Consider the following 23,629-nt stretch of genomic DNA (forward strand, 5'->3'; position numbering starts at 1 on the left):
ACTTCATAAAAGTGAGTAAACCCATTCTTTTATACCACAAACCATAGGAGCGGGTATTATTGCATTTAAAGCAAACATTTGATTGATTTAAGTTTATGAAAACTAACTCAAATGTCCACACGTTTTAATAAATCAAAGAGGACTTTTGACAGGATAAAAAAAATGATATTCACAACTATAGCCAGACACATAACTAGGTATGACCCAAGGCTATGTCTTGTGATTCTAGACTTGGATAATTGCAGAGTGCTGTGTAGGTGTGACATTTTGCATCTCTCGACAGATTTATGGAAATATTTGACATGCCAACTTGTATATTACAGACAGTTCAGCATTTTTCATGTCCGCACAGATTTCCGCTAGGCTTTGTTGTCTCTGCGTCAATTAGGCAAGTCTTAGTGCTAATAAGATCATGTCTACAGCATGTAAGAATCCATTGAATTTCTGAGCCTATTTAATTGGTTACAAATGACACTGTTATCTCTGTTTTGCATAGCAGATTGAGTCTGATTAAAGCTAAAGACAAAACGCAATCGATTGCTTCTCATTAATCATATTGATATGGCATATTTAGTGTCGTCAGTTTAGCTGCCAGAACTTTTGTCTCAATGAGCTCAGTTTAAGCAGAGACGGCATTCAAAAGTATACTTTATCATTTTAGGTCCAAATAGTATTTTAGGCAGGGTTTTTTTGCAGCAACAATAGTATTGATGTTCAGCGCCGAACACAGTAGTACACTTAAAACATCCAAATGTAAATGGCCTCTAGTTTATATGGAAATGCCAATACCTTGACTATTTCTACACATTCTCTTGTTTGTGACATCAATATGTCAAAACCTGATACTCTTTCAATCTAATAGGGGTGTTTCCTTTCCTCTCTGTCCCATTTCCCTCTTTTTATCATTCTGTCATCCTGTCACTCAATCATACGCTGGGCTGTCATTCAATCTATTCTTCCCTCAACTTTACTCAGTTGGTTATAATGACAGTAGTGTAAAACATTATGTCCAATCTCATGACTAACACCCACATGAAGCCATCAGCATGTTGTGATTGTAATGTCGATCAAACGGACCATTTTCTCTCTCGACTTCTTTGGCTTTTTTTTTTTCTATCCTCATACCACCAGACTCTCGCACTGCCATCTGACTTTCATTTGCGGAGCCCTTCCTGCAGAATTCCTCTGTTTTCCCATTGCGGGCTTCCTCACCAGCAGTTAAAGCCTGCACGCTGAGCAGTCAGCAGCCAATAGCTGTCAATCACACAAAATGAGATCCTCTTCAGTCTGAGAGGAGCACACTGACATCACAATCAACTCAAGTCCAACCAGTGCATTGAACCGAATCACAAAGATCTCGCCAAGATCAATTTTCCTTACAAATTCAAATTTTTCTTGTTAATTTGAATATATATATATATATATATATATATATATATATATATATATATATATATATATATATATATATATATATTCTCAGCTCATTAAGTAATACTGTGGCGTCTGAGCTTAGTGTGCTCATTTTCTTTCCCCTATTTGTTCAGCTTCAATTTATTCTGCTAACTAAAACTAAAACTCTTATCATTCACAGTGTTTACCTTTGAATGCATGATAAACGTTCGGATGATCAGAACAATTCTCTCGGCTCATTCTCCATCAAGAACATGAGGAGGAATTTAATGATTAGAAATAATAAGTGAAACATGGCACAGTGACTCAGTTTAATTAGACAGTCTTTCTTTTTTCTTCTTAAGAAGAAATTATCATTCACATGGAACATGAATACAAATTTGCTGAAGAGTATTCTGATACTGGAGGAGGCGGTTATTCATGGCCCATGTTCCGTGTAGGACTGTTGAAATGAGCTCGTGCTCAGGGATTTCCTATGACAGATTAGCTGATGAGAGAAATATCAAGATCCTGACTTTCTTTTTTGTCTTTTGCCTTGAGTGTAGTACTGAATGCAGCTTAAATAATTTCAAGGTTCCTTTCCAGAAAATTTCCTAAAGATTTAAAAAAAAAATTGTGACAAGTCATATTTTGTATTTTATTATTATTATTATTATTATTATTATTATTATTATTATTATTATTATTATTTTGCTTTATCACACATTTTAAAAAGAATATATTTTTACAAAATGTTAATTATATTAATATATTAGTGCTGTCAAGTGATTAATCTCATTTGAAATAAAATACAATTGTTTACGTAATAAATGTGTGTCTACTGTGTATGTTATGTATATGTAAATACACACTTTATTATTAATTAATTAATCGTTTGACAGCACTAGAATATATTATAAATATGCATTTATATAAAATGGCCTAGAAATCTTACATCAAAAAAATACTCAAATATTATTATGGTTCTGACACACTTCATATACTTCATAATGATTTATTTTTGCAACCTGGTTCCTAATACCGGACTGAGATGACAGCAAGAAAAATATTTTTTTCCTTTATACGATGACTGCAATGCAGTGATATTTTAGTATAGATGATCAGAAGCGTAGATGTCCAGGCCTGGTCAGGTGACATGACTTTAATGCCTCTGTAGTGACTGATCATAACACACAGAGCTGCCCTGAGGTAGAGAGGTCCTGTTTGGACACCACATGCTTAGCAGGGGGAAAGGTGGAGTGCTGAGATTTGGCTGCTGTTGCGTTAACACCTGTGTTGAGATCCTGCCAAAAACCCTTCGCTGCTGACACACGGCTCCGAGTGGCCACCATCACAACAGCGAGCTTTCCATCCCCTCCTCTTATTCCTGATAATCGTGCGGTCGGAGCCAGAATGTCCTCTTAAACAAAGAATCGCCTCCCTCAAAATGGAGATTCTTTTCCACCAGCTTTTTTGCGGCTAGAGGGGGAACATTTTCTACCCGCATATCCCTTATGCTGTGCAGGATTTACTCAGCGGGGTTCTGCGGCAGTAGACATTGGCTCTTTGTCAGATGAGCTCTTTGTCAACACACACACACCAAATTCGCTCATTCAAATGGCGACCTCTGCCGCCCTCGGAAGACAATGCCGCTTCCTCGCTGCGAGCCGGGGAAGAGGAGGTGTCCGTCGGAGTATAATGGTCTTCAAAGTGCGCAGTCTCCTCCTCGGAGCGGCCAAACTACGCTGGAGCATTAAACGTGCAAAGGCTCTGAAGAGGGTGTACAGATTGCTCGTTTGTTTAAATTTCTTGTCATGTCTTGTGCGCCACCGGTCGCTGGGGAGTTTGGGGTTTGGGGAGGGGGAGTTGGCGGGCGGTCCTGAGGGGAGGATAAACAACCTCGGCGCTCAATAAATAAAAAAAAAAAAAAACGTAGGGAAAAGAGAATAAGCCTCTTCTCATTCAATTCTGCCACAAAGCCCCCCCTCTTGTGCTCGCCTTATTGGCCAGCCCTGCTTGACTATTGCTTTCAGAGGTGCAGATCTATTACATCTTAGTGGACAAAAGATGATGAAGAGTCTGGATTAGGACGCACTGCGGTGTATGAGGAGGCCTTGAAGCAGACTGAGCTCTTTGTCAGAAGGGTGGATCTGTCCCAGAATGCACAGCTGCGTTCGGACCAGGAGGCCTTGGGTTACCGGCTGGGTTCTTGCAGGGCTGCGCAGATGCACCGAGTCAAAGGGCAGGAGGAGTTTGAGCACTTGGCTGATTGAAAACCATATCCACTTTAAGTCATGATCAAAATACCACCCCTTGTCGATAAGCCATAAAATGTAAAAGGCATATGGTAAATGATTCAGAAAGGAGCAGAATCAGTTGAATGATTAGTTTTTTTGGTTCACATCCTCTCAAAAGTTTTTTTTTTATATATTCATTAAATATTTTTCAGCAGGTTTACTTCTGTCTGTTTAAAGTAATATTGTAGAACAGTACAAAGTCTAAATTATGTTCTTATGTTATTTCCCTCAGTATGTATATAAAAACACATACATTATATATCAAAAATTGTTTTACTGTATGAGTTTCTTCTGTGGAACATAGAAGAAATTCTTTGAGATTTTTTTTTCTTTTAAATATTTCTAAATCACTATTTAGTGTAAAACCTATATATTATCTTGAATTCCTGCATGCGAAGTTTTAGTATGATTAGTTATGATTTTGATGTGATGATATTTATGTGACGATAATGTCATGTTATTGCTAAAAATAAAGTTCTTAAATATTGTTTTTCCTTCTAGATTTTAATGTTGTAATATTTGTGATTTCTTCTGTTCGAACAGCACTTACAGAATCCGGCCAATTTCCAGACCGCGGCCACGGAGCTACTGGACTGGTGCGGAGACCCACGAGCCTTCCAGCGGCCATTTGAGCAAAGCCTTATGGGATGCTTGACGGTAAGACAGCAGCTGCTCAAGTCTTGTCCTCATGTCAGGGGCCAGTGACGAAGGTTAAAGCAACAGTCACGCTTCACGTGTCCCTCTGCCCACCCACTCTCTCTCTCTCTCTCTCTCTCTCTCTCTCTCTCTGTTTTTTTTCTTCCCTCCTGTAACCTCTGTCTGAAACTGGTGTTTAAGGTTTTTCTTTTTTTGGATTTTGAAATACCTGTTTTCCTGTCTCACCATGCAGAATCAGGTGTAATAAAATTAGTGAGGTGAACTTTTCACATTTAATTCTCTTTATAAGTGGTGCTGAACATACAGTAGGGCACTCACCCCACATTCTCCCTTTACAGTCATTGTTTGTGGCATATTGCCAGTGTTTAGCACCTTCAGTCTGATTCAGATCTCCAGTCCAGGTGCTTTTCGTGGGCATACAGTCATTTTCCATTGATTTCCACTGGACTCATTTCAGCCCCACACCCACTCTGTGATCTGAATTCCTCTTGTATTGATTTACCGGAGGCTCTCAGAATATGCTTGTTTTGGCTAGACTTACATCAGGTGTCTTTGCTGAGGTTTTTTTTTCTTAAAAATTTGCCATCATATGTCCTAGATCAATGCCACAATAAAGCTTAAAATAATTACACTTATTTTACTTAATTAAAATGCTAAACAATTGACATCATATTTTTGAGTGTGTATTTTATTACAGCAGAAGCACCAGAGGTAAACATAAGCAAGTTTGTAAAACACTGTCCTGAGGTTTCTATGCCATTTTGTGGCATAAATAGAACTTAATTAACCAAAAATAACAAACAAACCAAAAAAGGAACTCTTGGACTCTTCATGCACTCAACTGTTGCAGTTTACCTTTCGTATTGCAAGGCAAATGGCAAAATTTCAATGTTGGATGACAAAATAACACTTACACTAGACTGTAGAATGCAATGCATAGTGTATAGTGCCTCATGTGGGACATAACTCTCAATTAATCTTGCACTAATATTAGAGCCTTTAAAGTAAATGACAACTTTTTGCCAACAATAATGTAATCATTCTTTAAATACCACCCTTGACACCATAGTTAAACTTCCATTACGTTATTGATTGAATCCCTTAATAGCTTTTTATTAGCATTTTTACTGAATTAGCGTACATTACCGGTCTGGAATATTTAAGATTTCTTAATGTTTTTGAAAGCAGCAAAAACTCTTATGTATTTGATAAGTCATGTTTCTAAGGCACCAAATCAGAGTTCTAGAATGATTTCTAAAGGGTCGTGTGACAATAATGGCTGGAGTAATGGCTGCTGAAAAGTCAGCTTTGTCATGAGAGGTATAAATGACATTAAAATTTACGTGTTGTGTATTTCGTTATGTTTCACAATATTACTGTTTTACTGTATTTCTGATCATATAAACACATTTGTGAGCATAAAAGACCTGAAACGTTTGGTGCTGTTGAGGGTTTTTATGTGTGCGTTTAGTGTCATTAATTTTTTGGATTAGTCATACAACATTAGCTCAAAACAACCTGACTGCATCACGAAAGGGTCTCTGCAGCAGCCAAGCTACTGCCTTTGAGAAGAAGGGGAATGTTAACGGACAGCTTTCTCCAGGTATTCCTGCTGCTCGGCTCTGACAGCCTGAGTTTGGTTCAGCCTCTCTCTCTGGAGTCGGTGTCGTGTGTGTGTACATGACAGTGTGTCCCCAGACACCGTCTTCACACCACACACACGTTCACTCCGAAAGGATGCGCAGTATGTTTGTGCTCTGTATATTGTAATTAATTTGTCTGATGCATTGCTGGGTCCCTCGGAGAGCAGCGGAGAGGTTCTTCTCCCCAGGTGAGGATGTAGCGGTGAGGATGGTGAAGAGATGAAAGAACTGGGGAGATAAGAATGTTGGCTGACAGATGTGGACATGTCTTACACATTTCCCCTCAGGCAGCAGGTAGCTCTCTGCTCTCCGCAGACCTGCATATGGAGCTGTTCTTCTATTGTCTCCCAGCTGCACAATATCAGCACTCAGCCAAATGATAAATGACATCTCCAAACTGTCAGTAGCTTTAGCGATGACAACTTTCTCTGCTGTCCCACTGTCTTTTCTTGTCAACCCTGCATATCTGCAGTGCTGTGGGCCTCGCTCTGGAATGAAATAAATGGCCATTTTTGTTTTGTGTATTATATGGCGCGTCACTTTTTGTGTGCCCTCAGCCCTTTAGCAAAACTGTAACCGAGGAGCTTTGCGTGGCTCAGTGATTCTGATATTTTTTTTTTTCTGTTGAATCACTTAATATTTTAGGCCTGCGTTCTGAGAAGAGAGATTATGTGGAAAAGGCTTATGAGAGGATGCATTTCTAAACGCCAGTGGAATCTATACCAGCCCTCATGGCAGAAAGCCTGGCTGCTGCGTTTGGCAAGTGCAGCTGCAGAAGGGAAATTAAAGTTTGGCAAGAACGCAGCGGCACTGCCTGTCCAAAAATCTCCAAAAAACCGGAGGACAAAAACTGGGCTGGATTTTCAGTTTCATAGATGGCACTCTAGAATCCCGTTAAGCTGTTATTTGACCATTAAATCATGAATAGAGATCTGTCAGCGCAGGTTTGATTTGTCATTTTTGTTGCACCGCCTTGGTAGCAGATGTATGACAATTTATGATTAAGAAGAGTCACGTTTGCACCCCATGTGGAACACAAATTGCACGTCAAGCGCCGGGTGTTAAGAATTGAGAAGGTTAGTAAGTGGATAAATGCAGCACACAGCTGCAGCAGTGTGATACATGAGTCATTAAAGATCATGTGCAAGCCTCGTTCAGATTTTACAGCAGATATTACAAAAGGTTGAATGCCTCTCATTTTCTATTGCTTGTGTCTTTTTTGATGGATAAAATAATGGAGAGTGAAAGGGGAGACAAAATGAATTATTTCAAATTGAATGCTATTCAGAGCAATATTTAAACCCATAACTTAAAGATGAAAAATAGGTGACTTAACCACTGTAAATGTTTTTTTTTTCTTTTTTTTTATGACATTGTCAGCCTGTGGTCTAAAATATGTAAGCTTTCATTTTGTATCATTTCAGTGGATGAGGTCATCAAAATAATTTCTGTCTTACTTTACTCACATTTGCGATGGAATATAAGTAAGATATCTGGCAGAATGAATGTAAGGAAAGTGAATCAGGACCATGATAGCAACTTGGTCACCATGTATTTCATTATATGGAAAAGAGCAGCTTGGACATACTGGCTTCTCTTTTTGTGTTCTAAAGTCAGCCATGCAGGTTTAGCACAATATGAGGGTGATTAAATGACATTTGTTGAGTGTTCAGTCCCTTTAAGAGATTCCACAGGTAAAGCCAGAGTTATGTATTCTGTGTGTAACGTTGTCACCTACCGCCTTTGTCTTACATGTGGCTTTAGGGTTTTATTTACACGCTTTTGAATTGTTTCGCGAAAGATCACAAGATGCTTTGAAAGAAGCTGGAGTTGTGAGTTCAAGGGGCCAAGTGCGGGCTGTGGTCTCTGCGGATCAGGGTATTCAGAGAACAAACACAGACGTCTGCGCACCAGTCACACAGATCTCTAGGGAAAGCTCATCAATCGTGCCCTGCAAATATCAACACAGTCTTAACACTATTCTGCATCAGTGGAGGTGGCTGTTTTATCTTTGAATACATTATTCATGCACATATATAAATATTTGATATGATTGCACTAAAAAAGGGAAATTGCTCTTTTATGAGTAGTTTTTGGAGAGATATTTGGTGTACAAGGAAGAGGGGGGTGGTAGCTGGGTGATGCGAGTATACCGCTGGTTCTCGCTTCTCTCATGGGAGTCTGGGGTAGAATTTCAAGGAAGCTTAATTGCACATAGCTCATGTAGACTATTGAAAAATTCAATAGCCTTAATGCTAAAGAGTGTGTTTAGAACATTTCAGCTTGATTTTTCTTCAGTCTTTTAGCGGAGAACTCTGTTTGCACCTCTCTTGTGAATGCAAATAATGGACACACACATGCAGATGAAACGCAAGTTCACAAAGAGCCGTTTTAATGCTCATGTGGTCTCTTTCCGCAGGTTGTAAGTCGCGTGGCCGCGCAGCAGGGTTTTGACTTGGACCTCGGCTATCGGCTCCTGGCTGTGTGCGCGGCAAACCGCGACAAGTTCACCCCTAAGTCGGCAGGTGAGACCCGCTTCTCTCATTGCGATGTTTCTTCTCACTCATCATTGCTACAGACACTCTGCCTGTAATGAATCCACATTTCTCATTTAGCGATGTGACAGGAAATCTTTTAATTGCGGCATTATGCAATCACAGCGCACGGCCATGCATTAGCATCCTTTCACTTTCCTTTGTCCGCCACTCACTCATCTCCTTAAGACGATTTAACTTCCTAAGGTTGTCTTTTCCTGTCGATTTTACACGTGGAGCTCTCGGTGTGCCAGAACCCCAACCCCCCCACCCCAGAATAATTCATTGAAAAGCCGCCAGAGTTCACTTTCCAACAATCATCCATCAGCGGAGCAGCATCGCTTTGTAATCAGCTCTGTTTGAAATCCTGACCTTCTCAGCCAAAGCTGAGTGTCCTGTTCTTGTACATTTGTCAAAGTGAATTGCGGACGGGCATCAGCCAAACAGAGATAGATGGCCAGCAAACGCCGGGGTTGAGGTGTGTGAGTGTACTTCATTTGAGAAAGGCCTGACATGGCTCGCTGTTGAGAATGAAGATAAACTGTCCATTTTAACCATGTTTACTGTGGGACATCTTGGGCCTTCCAGTACATTTTTTTGTTCATATTTCTCTTTTAGATCACTGCAAAGTTTATTTTCTTAATTAATATTTTTGTCTTTATACTGGAAAGCAGTATTTATGTACTGTTATAATATTTATTGAAATAGTTTATGCTTTCAGTTTTAGTATGTTATGTCTTTTTTTTAATAGTGTCCTTTTTTGTTATTAGTTTTGTATTTATTTCTATTTCAGTTTTAGTCATTTTTCGTACTAGATTTTTACAGTTAGTCACCATGACAACATTTCTGTCTTTAAGTTTCTCATTTAATGTTTTAATATTTTAAGTATTAATGATCATTTATTTATTAATCGCTTTTTACTTTACTTACTCCCAGTAATTAAACTTGTTTTAAGGATGTCAGAAACTCTAAAAACAAGACAAAAATACTGATTCATAAATGTGTTTTTGCAGTAAACAGCAGAGATAGTGGCAGTATGCTGTCAGTAACACTCACATGTTGTTTGATAGCTGAAATATTTCTCAGTTTTAGAGATATCTCCGATATTTAGAATCAAGCAGAGTTTATACCAGTGATCGCATTCAGAGCAGCGGCTGATAAAGAAATGGCTGGAAGCAGATATGACTCAGACTTCCTCTCTCTGTGCATCATGATGGTGGCATCCATCTTACCTCTATCATAAGGGCGTCTGCCACCCCCAGACACACAGACGACAGTGGCAGGGCTCAGTCCCATAAACCCATCTTCTGTCCCTCTCGTTTTCTCTCCTCCTTGATGCCACACAATCTTTCTCCCTTTATCTGTCTACATCCATCACGCAAACACACACAGAAAGAGCGAAAGGAAAAAAATAGAGAGAAGAGATATGTACGTCAGGTCAGGGATTTGTCGAGAAAGTGCAGCCCCAGCGAAAACCCAGTGACAGGCAGGATGGCGACAGAGGGGCGGCCACCCGACACCACACACCGGAGTTCAGTGTGTCTGGCGCGAGACACTCCCACATTACACGATCAATGCACAATCAGGCGGCCACGGAGAGCCAGTCACTGGCTGCAGGATGAATCCGTCATGTTTTGCTGTCTCTGTGATATACAATGCAGCTGACACTTGGCTGTGAGGATGGCCAAAAGTCATCCACTTGCACTTAGAATTACGCTTTTATTTGCCTCTCGTAAAAGAATGTTAAGTACCTGTAATGGATAAACGGCAGATGTCTTGAAAGATATAGTAAAGTAATACATATATTTATGCATCGAGCTCTTGTTAATTTTACATTTTAACAGTTATAGTTCTATAAAATGGTCAATTGGATTCCTTTGTTTTGTGACATGCGATGCAGGCAAATCTAGCACATTGGCTTGAGGCATGTATTTTTCAATGGCAGATTTCACGAGCATGTTCAAATAACATGTTCTCATTTTTAATATCAATAAAACAAGATAAATTTGTGAAATCGTAAAAATAACATGTATGAATAAGTTTGCTGTCAAACAATTAATCACATCCAAAATAAAAGTTTTTGTTTACGTGTATATATATGTGTGCTGTGTGTGTGTGTGTATATATATGTATATATATATATATATATATATATATATATATATATATATATATATATATATATATATATGAGGAACCAGCTGATCTTCAGGAATGTGGTGTATGTGTGTAGATGAAGTCTAGTCTGTCAGTACGTGCTGTTTTGTGAGTGCTGACCTCTCTGTCAGCTGGTTTATCCGACAGTATTAATCTGTGATTATGGGAATTATCTGTCCACGGTGTGTTTGCATCTGTTTGTGTGTATGTGTGAGTGCTCTTATTGAGTCTGATCTTCTCTGCTTACATGCTACTGACAGACTTTTTAACCAGGCTTTGTTCGGCACCCCACCGCCAGTGCAATAGGATAATTATTTAGTCTAAAATCTCCTTCTTTAGAGCACAGAGTTGTGTCTGTAGCAAGAAATGCTAAATACCTCGTCTGAGATGCTTTTATTGAGCATATGTTAATTATACACAGCATCATAATTGCTTTTGAAAGTATTACAACAATATCCTGTCAGTCACAACGGTCCCCTCACTTAGATCGAAATCGAGTTCTTCCCTCTGTATGTGTCATGCTGATATTTAATCGAGAGCAGGTTAGTCACGAGATTGACAGCTAATGTGTTTGTCTATTAGGACATGTTTCTCAGTCGCATGGCCCCATTCAGAAAGCCTGTTATTATTTAAACATTTTCCTGAAAAAAAGTCAACTTTCAAAATCACGTTTGTGCCTGCATACAGGAGCAGAGATAGTGTGCCATTGTTCAGAGTGAGATGTTGCGACAAGATAATTGCAAGGTGTGTCTTAATTCAAGTGTTTTTAAAGTCTGTTATCGAGCAGATTTGGCACGAAGCACAGAAGACATTAAGTACAGGAATTTGAACAATGCTTTGTTTTTCCTTCTAAAATCTTTAACCAGTGTTTATAAGAATTCCATAGTTTACGTCATTTTTGATGCTCAAAGAAATAATTCTTTCTAAAATAATTACATATGATTGAGTCCTCACGATTATTTATATCAGTTATTTGTACAGTTTTGTGACTAAAACAAAACAATTACACACTCAACAACTTTTAGTGAGTGATGGTGCCCACATTTAATTACATTTTGGTGAAAGTTTTTGGCTCTGATTTGTTGTTTTTGTATTTTGAAAACATAGAGATACGGTTGTTTGACGCAATTGCACGTCAAAGTAAATCTGACACATGGCTGTTGTCTGAGCAGCGGATTGGCCAAAGTATGAAATTGGCCAATGGCCACACTATGGGGTGAAACGGATCTCTCAACGCAACGGTGAGGAATGTTCCTGCTCTACATAGGAAGTCTGTCAGCAGCTTGTAAATCAGCCCAGCTGGAAGGCACGTCAGGAGCAACCAATCCGCCATGTCGAGGGTGACGGATCGCTTTCCAGCACCCAGCCGTAATTCACATGTCATGTACACACATGGTTTACAGAGAAGACACGAGTGCAAATACACAAGAAACCCAAGCCCGGGGACCTCCCCGTTGGTTTGATATACCGCAAATCCTGCCTACCTCTATCTGCCTACAGTTCCTACTTCATACATTTACTTGAGACATTCGCTGTGGCTTTGAGTCTGCAACATCAAAGTAGAGATCGTTGGTGAATAAGCAATTACCAAGCAATTCAACAATTTCGATGCCAGTTCCGCAAATGCGAACGCATATTGACTATTTTTCATTAGTTGGATGACAACGTTGAGTGTAACAAACCGTACTAAAACTGTAGAAAAAAATGCATGTTTTTTTTAATTAAGCAGTTAATTTGGGCTAGGGCTGCACGATTATGACAAATCATAATTGTTGATTTTTTCCCTTGAAATTGTACTTGCAATTATTAATTACAGCACAATATACATTGAATGATGTTTATACCATTGCTTGAAGCAACCGCATGCCATATTTTTAGATGAAAGTAAACGGGCTAAAAACACTTTTGTAAGAAAGCATGCAGATAGAAACAAACGCATCTTAAGCACACAGAATAAAATAATTTGATAATTTTGAATGATTAATCGGCGTTTAGAAGGATTATGTAATTGTGATTTGCATTTAGAAATTCGATTAATTGTGCAGCCTTATTTTGGACTTAAATCAGTTTTAAGATTTTGTTGTTTTCTGATGTAATCATTCAGCAAGAGTTCAGCTACTTTTAGATGCTCCAGATCTGCTCAGAAACAATCTGATTAATTCATTGTAGCTTGTAATCCGAAACAATTATGCTGTATTATGATATATTTTTACATCAAAAACATCAGCTTATTTATAAGATTGCTCATTTGTAAAGTACTGAAGTTGAGAGCTGCAGAGAATGACTGGAGTGATGTGTTTGTGTTGGTGGAGGGTTATGACTCACTGCTTTGCAGTAAAAGTTAAAGGAAGCTCAAGTTCCTGTTTGAGCCAGCTTTGGCTCTTCACCTCCTTTTTCATGTAGCCTGTAGTCTTGACATCTCTCATTTTCTCTGAGTTATTTCATCCCCTCGTAGCTTGATATTAAAGGTATCTGTCACACGCAGCGCTTCAATGCCAGCCGGGGAGAAGGCGCACACACTGAGGTCTTGATGCTTCGTGCTATAGTAAGTCTTTGTGGTACGTTGGAGCTTTCAATGAATTTTTGCTAATTTAATGTCACTTGAAATTATTACAGTGCTTTTTTTTGTGCAGCGTCAAGAAAAATTCTGCTGTTGATACAGCGTTTTTATTAGCAGATTAGGCAACGCTAATTCAAGGACTGAAGAACAGCTATGTATTAATTCATTAATGGACGCATGCTATTGACAGCCTGGGGAAGTGCTGGATCCCTTTCTGATATTCAACACTTTTAGATGTGTGTAATTAACAGTGTTAGCAAGTGTCAAGTTAGGCACTTAGCGTTAAAAGCTAACACAGTTTCCATTAATTTCACCCTCGCATGACACTCAGGAGGGCCGCCCACCAGCCCCGGGCTTAATTAGCGCGCGCGGTCTGATGGATTTATACATCAGTGTCATGTGATTAGCTCACCAGTGAACGGGATTCACCCGCTTTGATAGCAGTAATCGCGGGGTTGCGAACGCAGCTTTAAGCGAATTGATCTGAGCGTGTTGTTTGTTCTCAGTCTTTCTCCGGATGATTTGGTTGAGGGCCAAGATACAGCCCGTCTGCCACTATAGGCCCCACCCCCTCTTTGCAAGTTTGAAATGTGAGCCGCCCATGCTTTCTCCCCCTTCCGCCCTCTGGCAAAGTGGCCGTCGCATTGCATGGAAATGTGTGTGTGTGTGTGTGTGTGTGCGCGTGCGTGCATGCATGCATGTGAGTGTGTGTGTTTGTGTTTGTATGAATGAATGAGGGTTTTAGGCATGTGGACGTCACTTAGGACACCATACATCTGAGGTGAGAGGACATTTGCTGTTTTTTCTTCCTCTGTCTCTCTTCTCTTTCCCTGCCCCCACGTCCCTCTCTGTCTCTCTCTCTCTCTTGCTTTTTTTTTTTAACCCTTTTGAAACACAACGGTGCTTCCTGTTCATTTTGTGGTTTTGCACTGCAGACACTTTACAGGCTTGTCATTCTTTGTGTGTGTGTGTGTGTGTGTGTGTGTGTGTGTCTGAAGTTTTCGAAGAGCTTAACCTGATTCCCTGTGGGCTACGTCTTGGAGCAGAGGAGCCAGGTATAGCAGGAGCCCATTAGCACAGAACTCCATCTGTGATTGGCTTTGCACTGGAAACCCAGAGACCGCCGCTGAATAATTGATGTGCATTGTGCAGTCGCTGGACAGGCGAAGAGAGGGAAAACAGAGAGAGAGAGCCCCAGACAATCAGACCGAGATAGACAGAAAAGCTCGTAGATTTCTCACGGGTTCGTCTTTGCCTGCTGGTAAAATCCCATTTTCTCTGTGCAATGAGAAGACTGCGATGAGAGCCAGATTTCAAGCGTCGGTAAGTCACGTGACGGTCGGAGTGCATGCGAGCGAGTTGCAGGCAGGTGTATGCGCAAGTCCTGCACATGATCGAGTCGTAACAACTGACTGCGTTTGACCTAGTTCCCTCTCTCCCACACAAACGCTCACACATAGAGGGTCAGAGTGGGCTTGATTATCTCCAGGAGGAGAGCTGACCTACTTGAGGCACAGTGTTTTTGTCAGTCCTTTAGCGGGTTGACGTGAGCCTGGCGACAGCGTGGCTCCAGCCGGTTACATGGAGAGTCTCTTCCTCTATGCCGGCTACTGCGAGTGTGTGTGTGTGCGCGTGTTCGTTTTTTATGCCGTTGTAAATCATTGGACGGGGGAGCTTTATTTTGCAGTGCATTCGGGGTAGTATTCGATGGGCCGATTTGGGAGGGAATGAATGTGGGAATTTCTGTGAATGGGGGGTGATGGGGGTGGGGGGGAGTGATGGCTGTGCCCCTGCTGTTTGTATATTTAGAAGCCGGCTTCATCTCTTATGTTTCTACAGCAGTGTCTGAGGCATGATCCCTAGATATTTATAGTAAGTAGTTGTTTCTTGTAACTGCTACAGGGCGGCAGTTAAAGCGTCGTAAGGATAATATACTGCTTGAGCAAAGTCTACAGGTTCCTGTGAAGTTTTGTTAAAGCTCTCGGCCTCGGAGTACATGCTGATGAGGAAATAAACAGCAGTTTGCTGTAATGAGGATCCTGCTGTTCATGTGTGAAACTTCCTCCTCAGTGCTGAGGAGCTTTTAATAGCTCTGTGCTCTTTGCCGTGTGTCATTTGTGTTTGCTGGATTTACTTTAAATAAACATGCAAATGTTATGCTAACGTATTGGCGTACTAATGTTTTACACTAGTTAAATTTTCCTAAGCTGTCTTTAAACTACACTAGTTTCCCTTGAGGTTAAGACAATGAGACACCTCTGTGTATTTTCTCTGTGTATTTCTCTGTGTATCTTTTTTTACGTTTGGATTTGGATCTTAGAATAGGGTGTTGATTGTCTAATGTATGAAATGAATAATTACTCAAAATATAACAGTAGCAAAATAGACTTAAATGTGTCGTGTATCGCTGTATTTACAGCAAGCAGCTCAGGTTACAAAAGAGAAATCACAGAAATAAAATACAGTACAGGTTATATTTTACAACTTTAGCTGTTGTTCAGCTGAGCTCAAAAAGCAGACTAGCAAATGCATTTCATGAATTTTCCACAGACACTGATAAAGTGCCATCGCCCCAGTGCAAACATTTACCGTTGCCATTAGTTACAAAGTGAACGCAAGGTAAACATCTATGGAAGTTGGCTATGTTAACAAAGGAAGCAAACCATAAACTGTCAGATTACTGCTGACCTTTTTGATTGTTAATTTTGAATGGATGAAAGGTGTTCAAAAGACAGTAATATAGACATCAGTCTAGTAAACTGTGTTAGTTGGCAGAATTATTAACAATATTCCTAATTGTAGTCATTGTAAGAAAAATGGTCTTTTACTGCAGTATAAATGACATTTAAAAATATATTAAAATAGAAAAGTTATTTTAAAATGTTGTGCTAAGTTTGAAGTGTAGAAATACACAACCAATCGATGTAAATAAGGATATGAATGAACAGCTAATATTAACGCATATGTACAGTGTATCAAAGTCATCCTCTTAATCATTACAATAACAGTTTTAACCATCTGTGCCTGAATTGTCTTAAGAATTGACATAAGGACCAATTATGAAGCCCAATAGAGAATTTGCGTTAGTAATATAGGGTAGTCATAGCCTGTAGGAAAAAAAAATGTTGACAGTTGAATTGCTTTATGCTTGTTAATGACTAATTTGATATTTAGATGTTTCCTCATACAGTGACAAATGTGTTAGTCATACAAAGTGTCATCAAGATTTCTGCACATTTGTCCAACTGTAATTTAAATGATATGTCATGAGAGATTTTGTGATGTATTTTTACTTATTTAACATTGCAGATGTTGGAATGTCATGTTACGATTTTAAATTAAATTAAATTCAAAAGAATCGAACAGTCTTTTAAATGCATACATTCTTTTTAATAATACCACTATTGTGTTAGACCATAATCCTAGATTACATTTAAGTTGCTTAGCTTGAAATTTCTGACAAATGTGCAAGCACCTGGAATATTTCAGCCAATGCACTGATATTTAGTGAGATGAGAAGTCAGTGTTTCGTGCAGCAGGCCGGAGCAGAACCAGGGTTAAGAACCGTGTTAAGTCCCATCAATTCAACCAGGACATCAGTTCACCCATTGATGACGTCTACTCTGCTTACTGATACTATCTTGTCTTTAATATTTCTTTGCCCCCTTGAGTAAAATGTTGAATTTGAACCCTACAGAAACCACCACCTGCAGGAGATGTCAAAGTGACACAGGTACTCTTCTGTGTTCTAGCATTGTTTGGCTTGTGAAACACATCTAGTGGGGAGATCTCTCTCCTTCTCTCTCTTCATTGTCACCCTGGGCATTCATTCTGTTTTTTGTTTTCTTATATTCATTTGTACGCAGATGAATCACGATGACTCAGACGCTTTTGATGTGCTTTCTTTGTTTGCGGGGTTTGTATGCGGGGGGTCATTGGCTTCTGACTGAGCATCCATACCTGTTTCACAGACGCATGGGCTGCACTGTCATCTCAGATTATCCCGGGATTTTCTCCCGTCATCTTTTGCGAAAGCACTCTGTCGATTTACGGTCCAGGTTTCACCTTTTTTTCCGGACTGTGCAGCTCATTGAACAGGAATGACGTCCCATTTTGTGGTATTTTATGTTCAAAACTAAGCCTTCATCCGTGTGTCACACTTCTAGAGCTGCCCTGTGTCACATGCCAGTCTTTCTCTCAGCTCTTCTCCGTTTCATCGCAGTCATTCATTCCCATTTTAGTCCAATCTGTAGCGACAATGCACTGTGCCGTGTGCTTCAAATTCCTTTCCAATTCAAAAGAGCATCAAGCTGTTTCGAGTCTCTCAAACAGACAGCAGAAAGTCAGCGAGCGCACATTGTGCGGATGTTACTGCGCTGTAGGAGGTGCATTACATCTGTCACTGACAGAAACAGACAACGACGTGATCGTTTATTTATGCATTCAAATGAGAAATATCAGTTTCATCTGTTCAAGCAACAACTCTGTGGTTGTATTTGTGGAAATCGGTGTGAAGTGTTTTAATTTGACTGTGTGTGTGTGTGTGTGTGTGTGTGTGTGTGTGTGGTGGTGTTGTAGCAGAGAGTGTCCTGAGTGTTTACGTCACCTAGGTCACTTTGTGGCCTGTTAGCCTCAGTTAGGGGTTAATAACTCTGACTTGTGTGAGTGTGTGTAGTCTGCACTCAGGTTCAGCACTGGCCTTAATTAATATGTGAGCCTCTCGTACGTGAGGACCTGCCCTGTGTCATTAGTTAATAGTAGTGTGCTGCCTGAGCACATGCCTGCTGTATTGCCGGTCACTGAGAATGGAGGGAGACTGTTTCCATAGTGTCACAGTACATTTTTACAGTTAGAACATCCCTATTATCAAGTGAACAGGACGTAGTTTGTGTAATATATTTAGTGAGGTTTGGCCTTCAGATCAATCGGATATTTATTTAACTTTTTAATTGAATTATATATATATATTTTTTTTTGTAAACATGGTGAAACGTGTTCAGCTGTTCCGAAAAGGCTATGTTCTTACTGATAGCAGTAAGAATAAGCAAATTAGCCACAATATTTAAAAAACAAAGATTTAATTGGAATTTGTTGAACTTTGTGAATTATGCACTTTTTTTGCAAAAAGAACACGTGTCTATTATTAGTCAATTAAGTATGGATATTACTAACACAGTAATTAAAAAAAAAATATCTAAAATATGTTTGAGCTGTGAGAATTTTGGCTCTGGCGTGCTGTTTCCTTGTATACACCATTATTAGCTTGTGTTTTTGCAGTCTTTTCTTGTATTCCCTTCACAAACCTGCATTTTTCTGGCGTGTGTGTGGCGGTATTACACAAATCTCTGTGAAGGCTGTTGGGAAGTTCTCCTTTAAGCTGCTTACACTCACTGGAAAAGACCTGCATTAACAGATTGAAGTATTTAGGATGGATAAATTTGAGGAGGAATTCATAATAATTAGGCTGAGGAGACCATTATTTTCAAATAAACAGATTATCTGCGACCCGTTATCATTTTCATTTTTTTATTTTATATATATATTTATTCATTTTTTTTATTGCATGAATGAATTGAAAGCTTTTCATAAATGCTAGTTCGTCATTTTCTACTCTTCAATAATAGCAGCTTTTAACAGTTTCTACAGTGGTCTCTATTAGCCATGGCCTGTTGTTGGATTTCTCTTTGGTTGGTTTTATAGGTCAGGTAAGGTGCTGTGATGATCTTAGTGAGGTGAGGATGAAGGGCAGACGCAGTATGGCCATGTGGACAAGCAGGGTTGCGTATTTTCACTAAGTGGTCCAGGAAGGTCAGTAGACATGTCTGCCAATTCACTGTGGCATCGGTCTGAGACTCTTACGGACTCACAGATGGGGTGAGAGAAAAGGTCTCCAAGGACATTTGAAAATATGGCTTGTGTTATGAATTCCAGCCACATTTTATGTTCTAGATATCCTCATGAGGTTTGAAATCTTTCTACTTTCCAAAGCTGCACTACTCAAAATTCCAACGTATTCTGTGAATACAAAGTAGACGGGACATAGATGTGTTATTCTTTGACTGAGGTTTGGCCTTTGGCAGAAAATCAGATCTTTAACTAAGCACTAGATTTGTCCCAGAGCCTAGTGAACTGCCTACCTAGCAATCTGAAGTATTGTGGGTTTAAAGCAACATTTAAAGTATGATACCCATTTTTTTGTGTACTGTGTATGATATAGATAGATAGATAGATAGATAGATAGATAAGGTGTAGCTTATATATACTTTTAGCTTAGCAACATGTTAACATTAACCTCAATTGGAATCAACTAGCAGAGTGCTATTTATATTGGTGTGTTCTTTAGATTTCTTAAATCAGTCACTTATAAGGTTCCTTTTCATTTACAGTGCTGTCTTTGGTGGGTAGTAGGACAGCATGACAGCTCAATAGATTTTTGGAACAAGGCCTTTGATTAAACAGTGACGTTTCTACATGATTTTGGCTCAACTTCCTTCTCCAAACCACCTTTTACTGGCATGTACCTTTTATTAGCAACATCATAATCAAAAAGCTCATAATGAGGCGTTGAAGCCAGTAAAACAGAGTTTGGCTGAGAAGGATTGCTGGCAGAGACTAAGCGGCCAACCTGAGAAGGAGCGACAGGCAAACATTCTTGGGGCTGCTTCAAAAGCGATTTGGGTAACCGGGGGTGACCTGGGTTCCCTACATACTGGATCATTTGGGGATTTACCCTGGTCAGTTATTCAAAGCCCACTAAACCTGCTTGGAGAGCCTCTTCTCTAGACAAAGAGCAGACAGGGAGGGGGGTTGGTTTGGGTTGGTTTGTGTAGTGTCTGTCTCTCTGCTCTGTTTTGCCAGAAGTCTGTAGAGCCACAGGCTGTTGTCCCCTCAGTAAGATGGTTTCTGCCGCAGTCTGGCACCTTTAGAAACGACAGAACATGGCTAATATGAGTCACAGAGCTTGTATGGATTGCATGGATGTAACAGTGTTAGCAAATGTTGCTGTCTGCTACTTTGGAGTGCTGTCTTTTTAAAAGAGTGACAAAAAGGTCTTAAAATTCTTAATGATCTAGGGATTTTGAAGAAGAGTTGTTTTATTGTAAATTGTTTTATGTAATTTTACTTTTTTATTTAGTTAGTTCACTTTTACTCTTTTAGTTCCAAAAGGTAATGCACTAACTGATATCATCTAAAAATGTTAAAACATTTAAAAGTGGTTGTCAAGTTTTAGAATACACCATAAAAAAATACTTTTTTTCTAATTTTTTTAGTTTAGTTAGTTTTGCAGTCAGTTTTTCTTGATTGTTTTTTATTAACAACATTAACAAAAACATTTGACTAATTCTTCGTTTTGTTAACAGTAACACTGGAATCACTACCAAAAATATGCGTTTATATTAACAATTTGAGTGTATTATGATGACACAATATGACACTGTACACTGATTTGTAAACACTGTTAATGTCTTTGTTCTCACCCTAAAATTACTTCTTACACTGTTTAACAACCATTTTGAAGCTGCTTTGTTGTGATAAATGGCACACCAAGTATGCTAAGTCTCAGACTGTATTATAGTCTGGCTGGTGTAAGCAAACCTCAGTTTTATCATCTGGCATGGCTTTGTGAGAGCTACGCTCTGTGTTGGTACTCGTCTCTTCCTGCTGGGATCACTGCCTAGTGCACACTGCTGTGAGCCAGCCCTGCCACCATAATGCCCGCTGACATAGACCCAACACACAGCCATGCCACCGAAATGCCCATTGCCACAGAGCTACAGTAGCCTACTGCCAACTTAACACTCAACACAACCCTTTCTGGAGCAGGTGTCTGGCAATGCGAGCAGAACTAAATGAGGGAAGGGAGGCAGATGAAAGGAAAACGGAGACTGAGAGAGGCGTTTTAATACAGGGAATGAAAGAGAAATGTGATTAATGCCGATTTACTGGTGAGTAAGGATTCATGATATCATTTGTTAGAGAAACTTTCTTTTTGGTCCTCACTGCTGTAATTTTAATGCTGTGAAATACAGTGGGATGTAACGACAGCATGACTGTTTGACAAAAAAACCTAAATAAACCGTATTAATAAAACATGCATGATTATGACCACTTTAAGTCAAGTAATTTTAGGAAAGCTCCTCTGTTCTTCTGCGCTTGCGCAGTTGTCTACTTGCACAACAGGAGCTCTATGCAGGCGTGACTATTGCAAATTAATTAGATGTCGTTTGTATTGAAATTCCTCCAATCTTGAGACATTTTGTTCTGCTGGCTTCTTTGTGTGGCGGTGTTTATGCAAAATATATTATATGTACGCTCAATGATACCTTTTAATCTTCACTGGAGCATTTAAAGAGTAAATGAGCCTAACATTGGACCAAAAATCAGTGCATCCCTATTGATGAGAGAGATTGCGTTATAGTAACCGTTCCACATTATTATGACAACACGGCCCTGTGGGCAGTGGTGGAGGCGATGATGTTTGCAGGAGAAATGGTGTAGCTGTATTCAGCTAGGTAAGAGGGATATTGTACACTGCCGGAAGGTGCCGTGTTGATTAGGTTGTTTTTCTGAGTTTACTGGTTGAATTGCAGGCAGGAGAGCTCTAGTCTTTGTTACGTGTGGGAGGCATGCTAGGCGGGGAACAACAGTTGAAAATTGGCAGGCGGCGTCTGGCTGTAACCTGTCATATGAGCTCTAAGTTGGTCTTTTGTGAGAAAATAGCAGTTGCCAGCATGCAGAGGTAGTGATTTAGCTGGCCGATAAGCTCTCTGTAATGGCAGGGTAGAATAATTCTCATTGAAGTAGGTGGGTGATTCCAGCCTCCCGCTCCAATCCTGCTGGGACAGCTTTCACGCCTGTCGCAGAGAGGTGAGAAGCGTTCTCTTTGAAACAGACCCCTTTGATATATTTACACAAACGCGATTTTCTCACTGTAATTGTGTGTTTGAACTTGGAAGGGAAAGTGCGTCAGGTGCCGCTGTGATATTGAATAACTTAAAGCTGTTTCTTGGAAGAACTCCAGTTTGGATTCAGCAATGCATTAAGGGTGCTTGAATTTTATTCTGAAATGGTTATTAATACAGGCATTAAATGACTAATGACAAAATTCTGCTCCATTAGTTCAATCCTCTTGTGGTTCCAAACTTCTTTGACCTACTATCTTCCTTAGACCACAAAAAGTTATGTTAGGTCGCAGCCAGAAAAATGGCAACTAGGGTCTGTCCTACTCAAACGACAATTAAAAGTATAAAAACTGTTCCATACAACAACTTTAGGTGAGTGACTGATCGAAGTGAAACCCCTCCACCTTATCAAATCTCAGTTGTGCAATTTCAACATAGAAAAGTTTTGAATGACATGAGACAAGTAAATGATTTTTTGTGTGAACTATCCCTAAAGTGCAGACTGTGGTAAATAAGACTGAGGTGTGTGTTTTTCAGGAGCGTGTGTGCTGGTTTACGTTCCTCCAGCAATAAATGCGCTGGAGACAGCTGAGCAGTCTTCATAGTCATTACTGGCTGATCGATTTAGAGAGGAAAGAGCCAAGACAGACGTCTGTCTCTCTGCACCAGACTCAATGAGAGAGAGAGAGAGAGAGAGAGAGAGAGAGAGAGAGAGAGAGAGAGAGAGAGAGAGAGAGAAAGACATTCTGGACTCTTGACACCACCCTTACTGTTCAAATAGCCATAGCAGGGTTTTTTTTTTACCCATCTACTGTCTGTGAAGTAGATTTAGAGAAGAAAGAGGGGTATTGTTCCATGTATGAACTCGTCTTGGGGGAAAGAGAATATTTTACAAGGTCCCTTGCAGAATCTGTTTGATGGCAAAGGAAGACTAGAGGTGCAGCACTACTGAAATAGTTCCTGGCTTTTGTTCTTGTTCTGTCGGCGTGTGATACAGTTTTTTGGAGAATATTTTTTTCTTCCTTGTTCTCCTTCTGCACCTTTTTCATGTTGGAAGTTTTTTTTATGTACATTGCTGTATGAAATATTCTGCTGGACAAAGAATGTCTTCAAGTGCTAATATATTGCATTGTGCCACCTCAAGTTAAATTGTTATTTTGAGGGGTTCTGGACGTAAAGTGTTTTTCAAAATTTTGTTTGCATTTTTGCATTTTATGATTTGTTAAATAATTTGTCACATGTTAAGTAAATAAGTAATGTGATTAGTTAAATAACCTGGAGATTGTGTGTGTGTGTGCTACAAATTTTAACTCAAATTTTTAAACAAATATGTTTAAGTTAAAACACTTCATAGCAGTTGTTTGTGCTTAGTGCACTTCATCAGATGTTGTGGACACAAATGGTACTCTTGTCATAGAATGACTCGGCTAGTAGTGAGTATTTATCTAAATAGTGTCACTTGGAAATTATAAGGACCATTTGTATG

At 39.6% G+C, this 23,629-nt stretch overlaps 1 protein-coding gene across 1 annotated transcript in view; it reads left to right on the forward strand.

Moving 5' to 3' along the window:
* The window catches only part of zmiz1a (zinc finger, MIZ-type containing 1a), a 112,680-nt gene that overhangs the window by 79,699 nt on the left and 9,352 nt on the right, over positions 1-23,629 (forward strand). Inside the window, 3 exon segments of the mRNA XM_043256084.1 lie at positions 4,233-4,346; positions 8,409-8,514; positions 16,938-16,973. Of these exon segments, the coding sequence (XP_043112019.1) occupies positions 4,233-4,346; positions 8,409-8,514; positions 16,938-16,973 (256 nt within the window).

Source organism: Puntigrus tetrazona, chromosome 13 (assembly GCF_018831695.1).
Source record: "Puntigrus tetrazona isolate hp1 chromosome 13, ASM1883169v1, whole genome shotgun sequence".
NCBI lineage: Eukaryota > Metazoa > Chordata > Actinopteri > Cypriniformes > Cyprinidae > Puntigrus > Puntigrus tetrazona.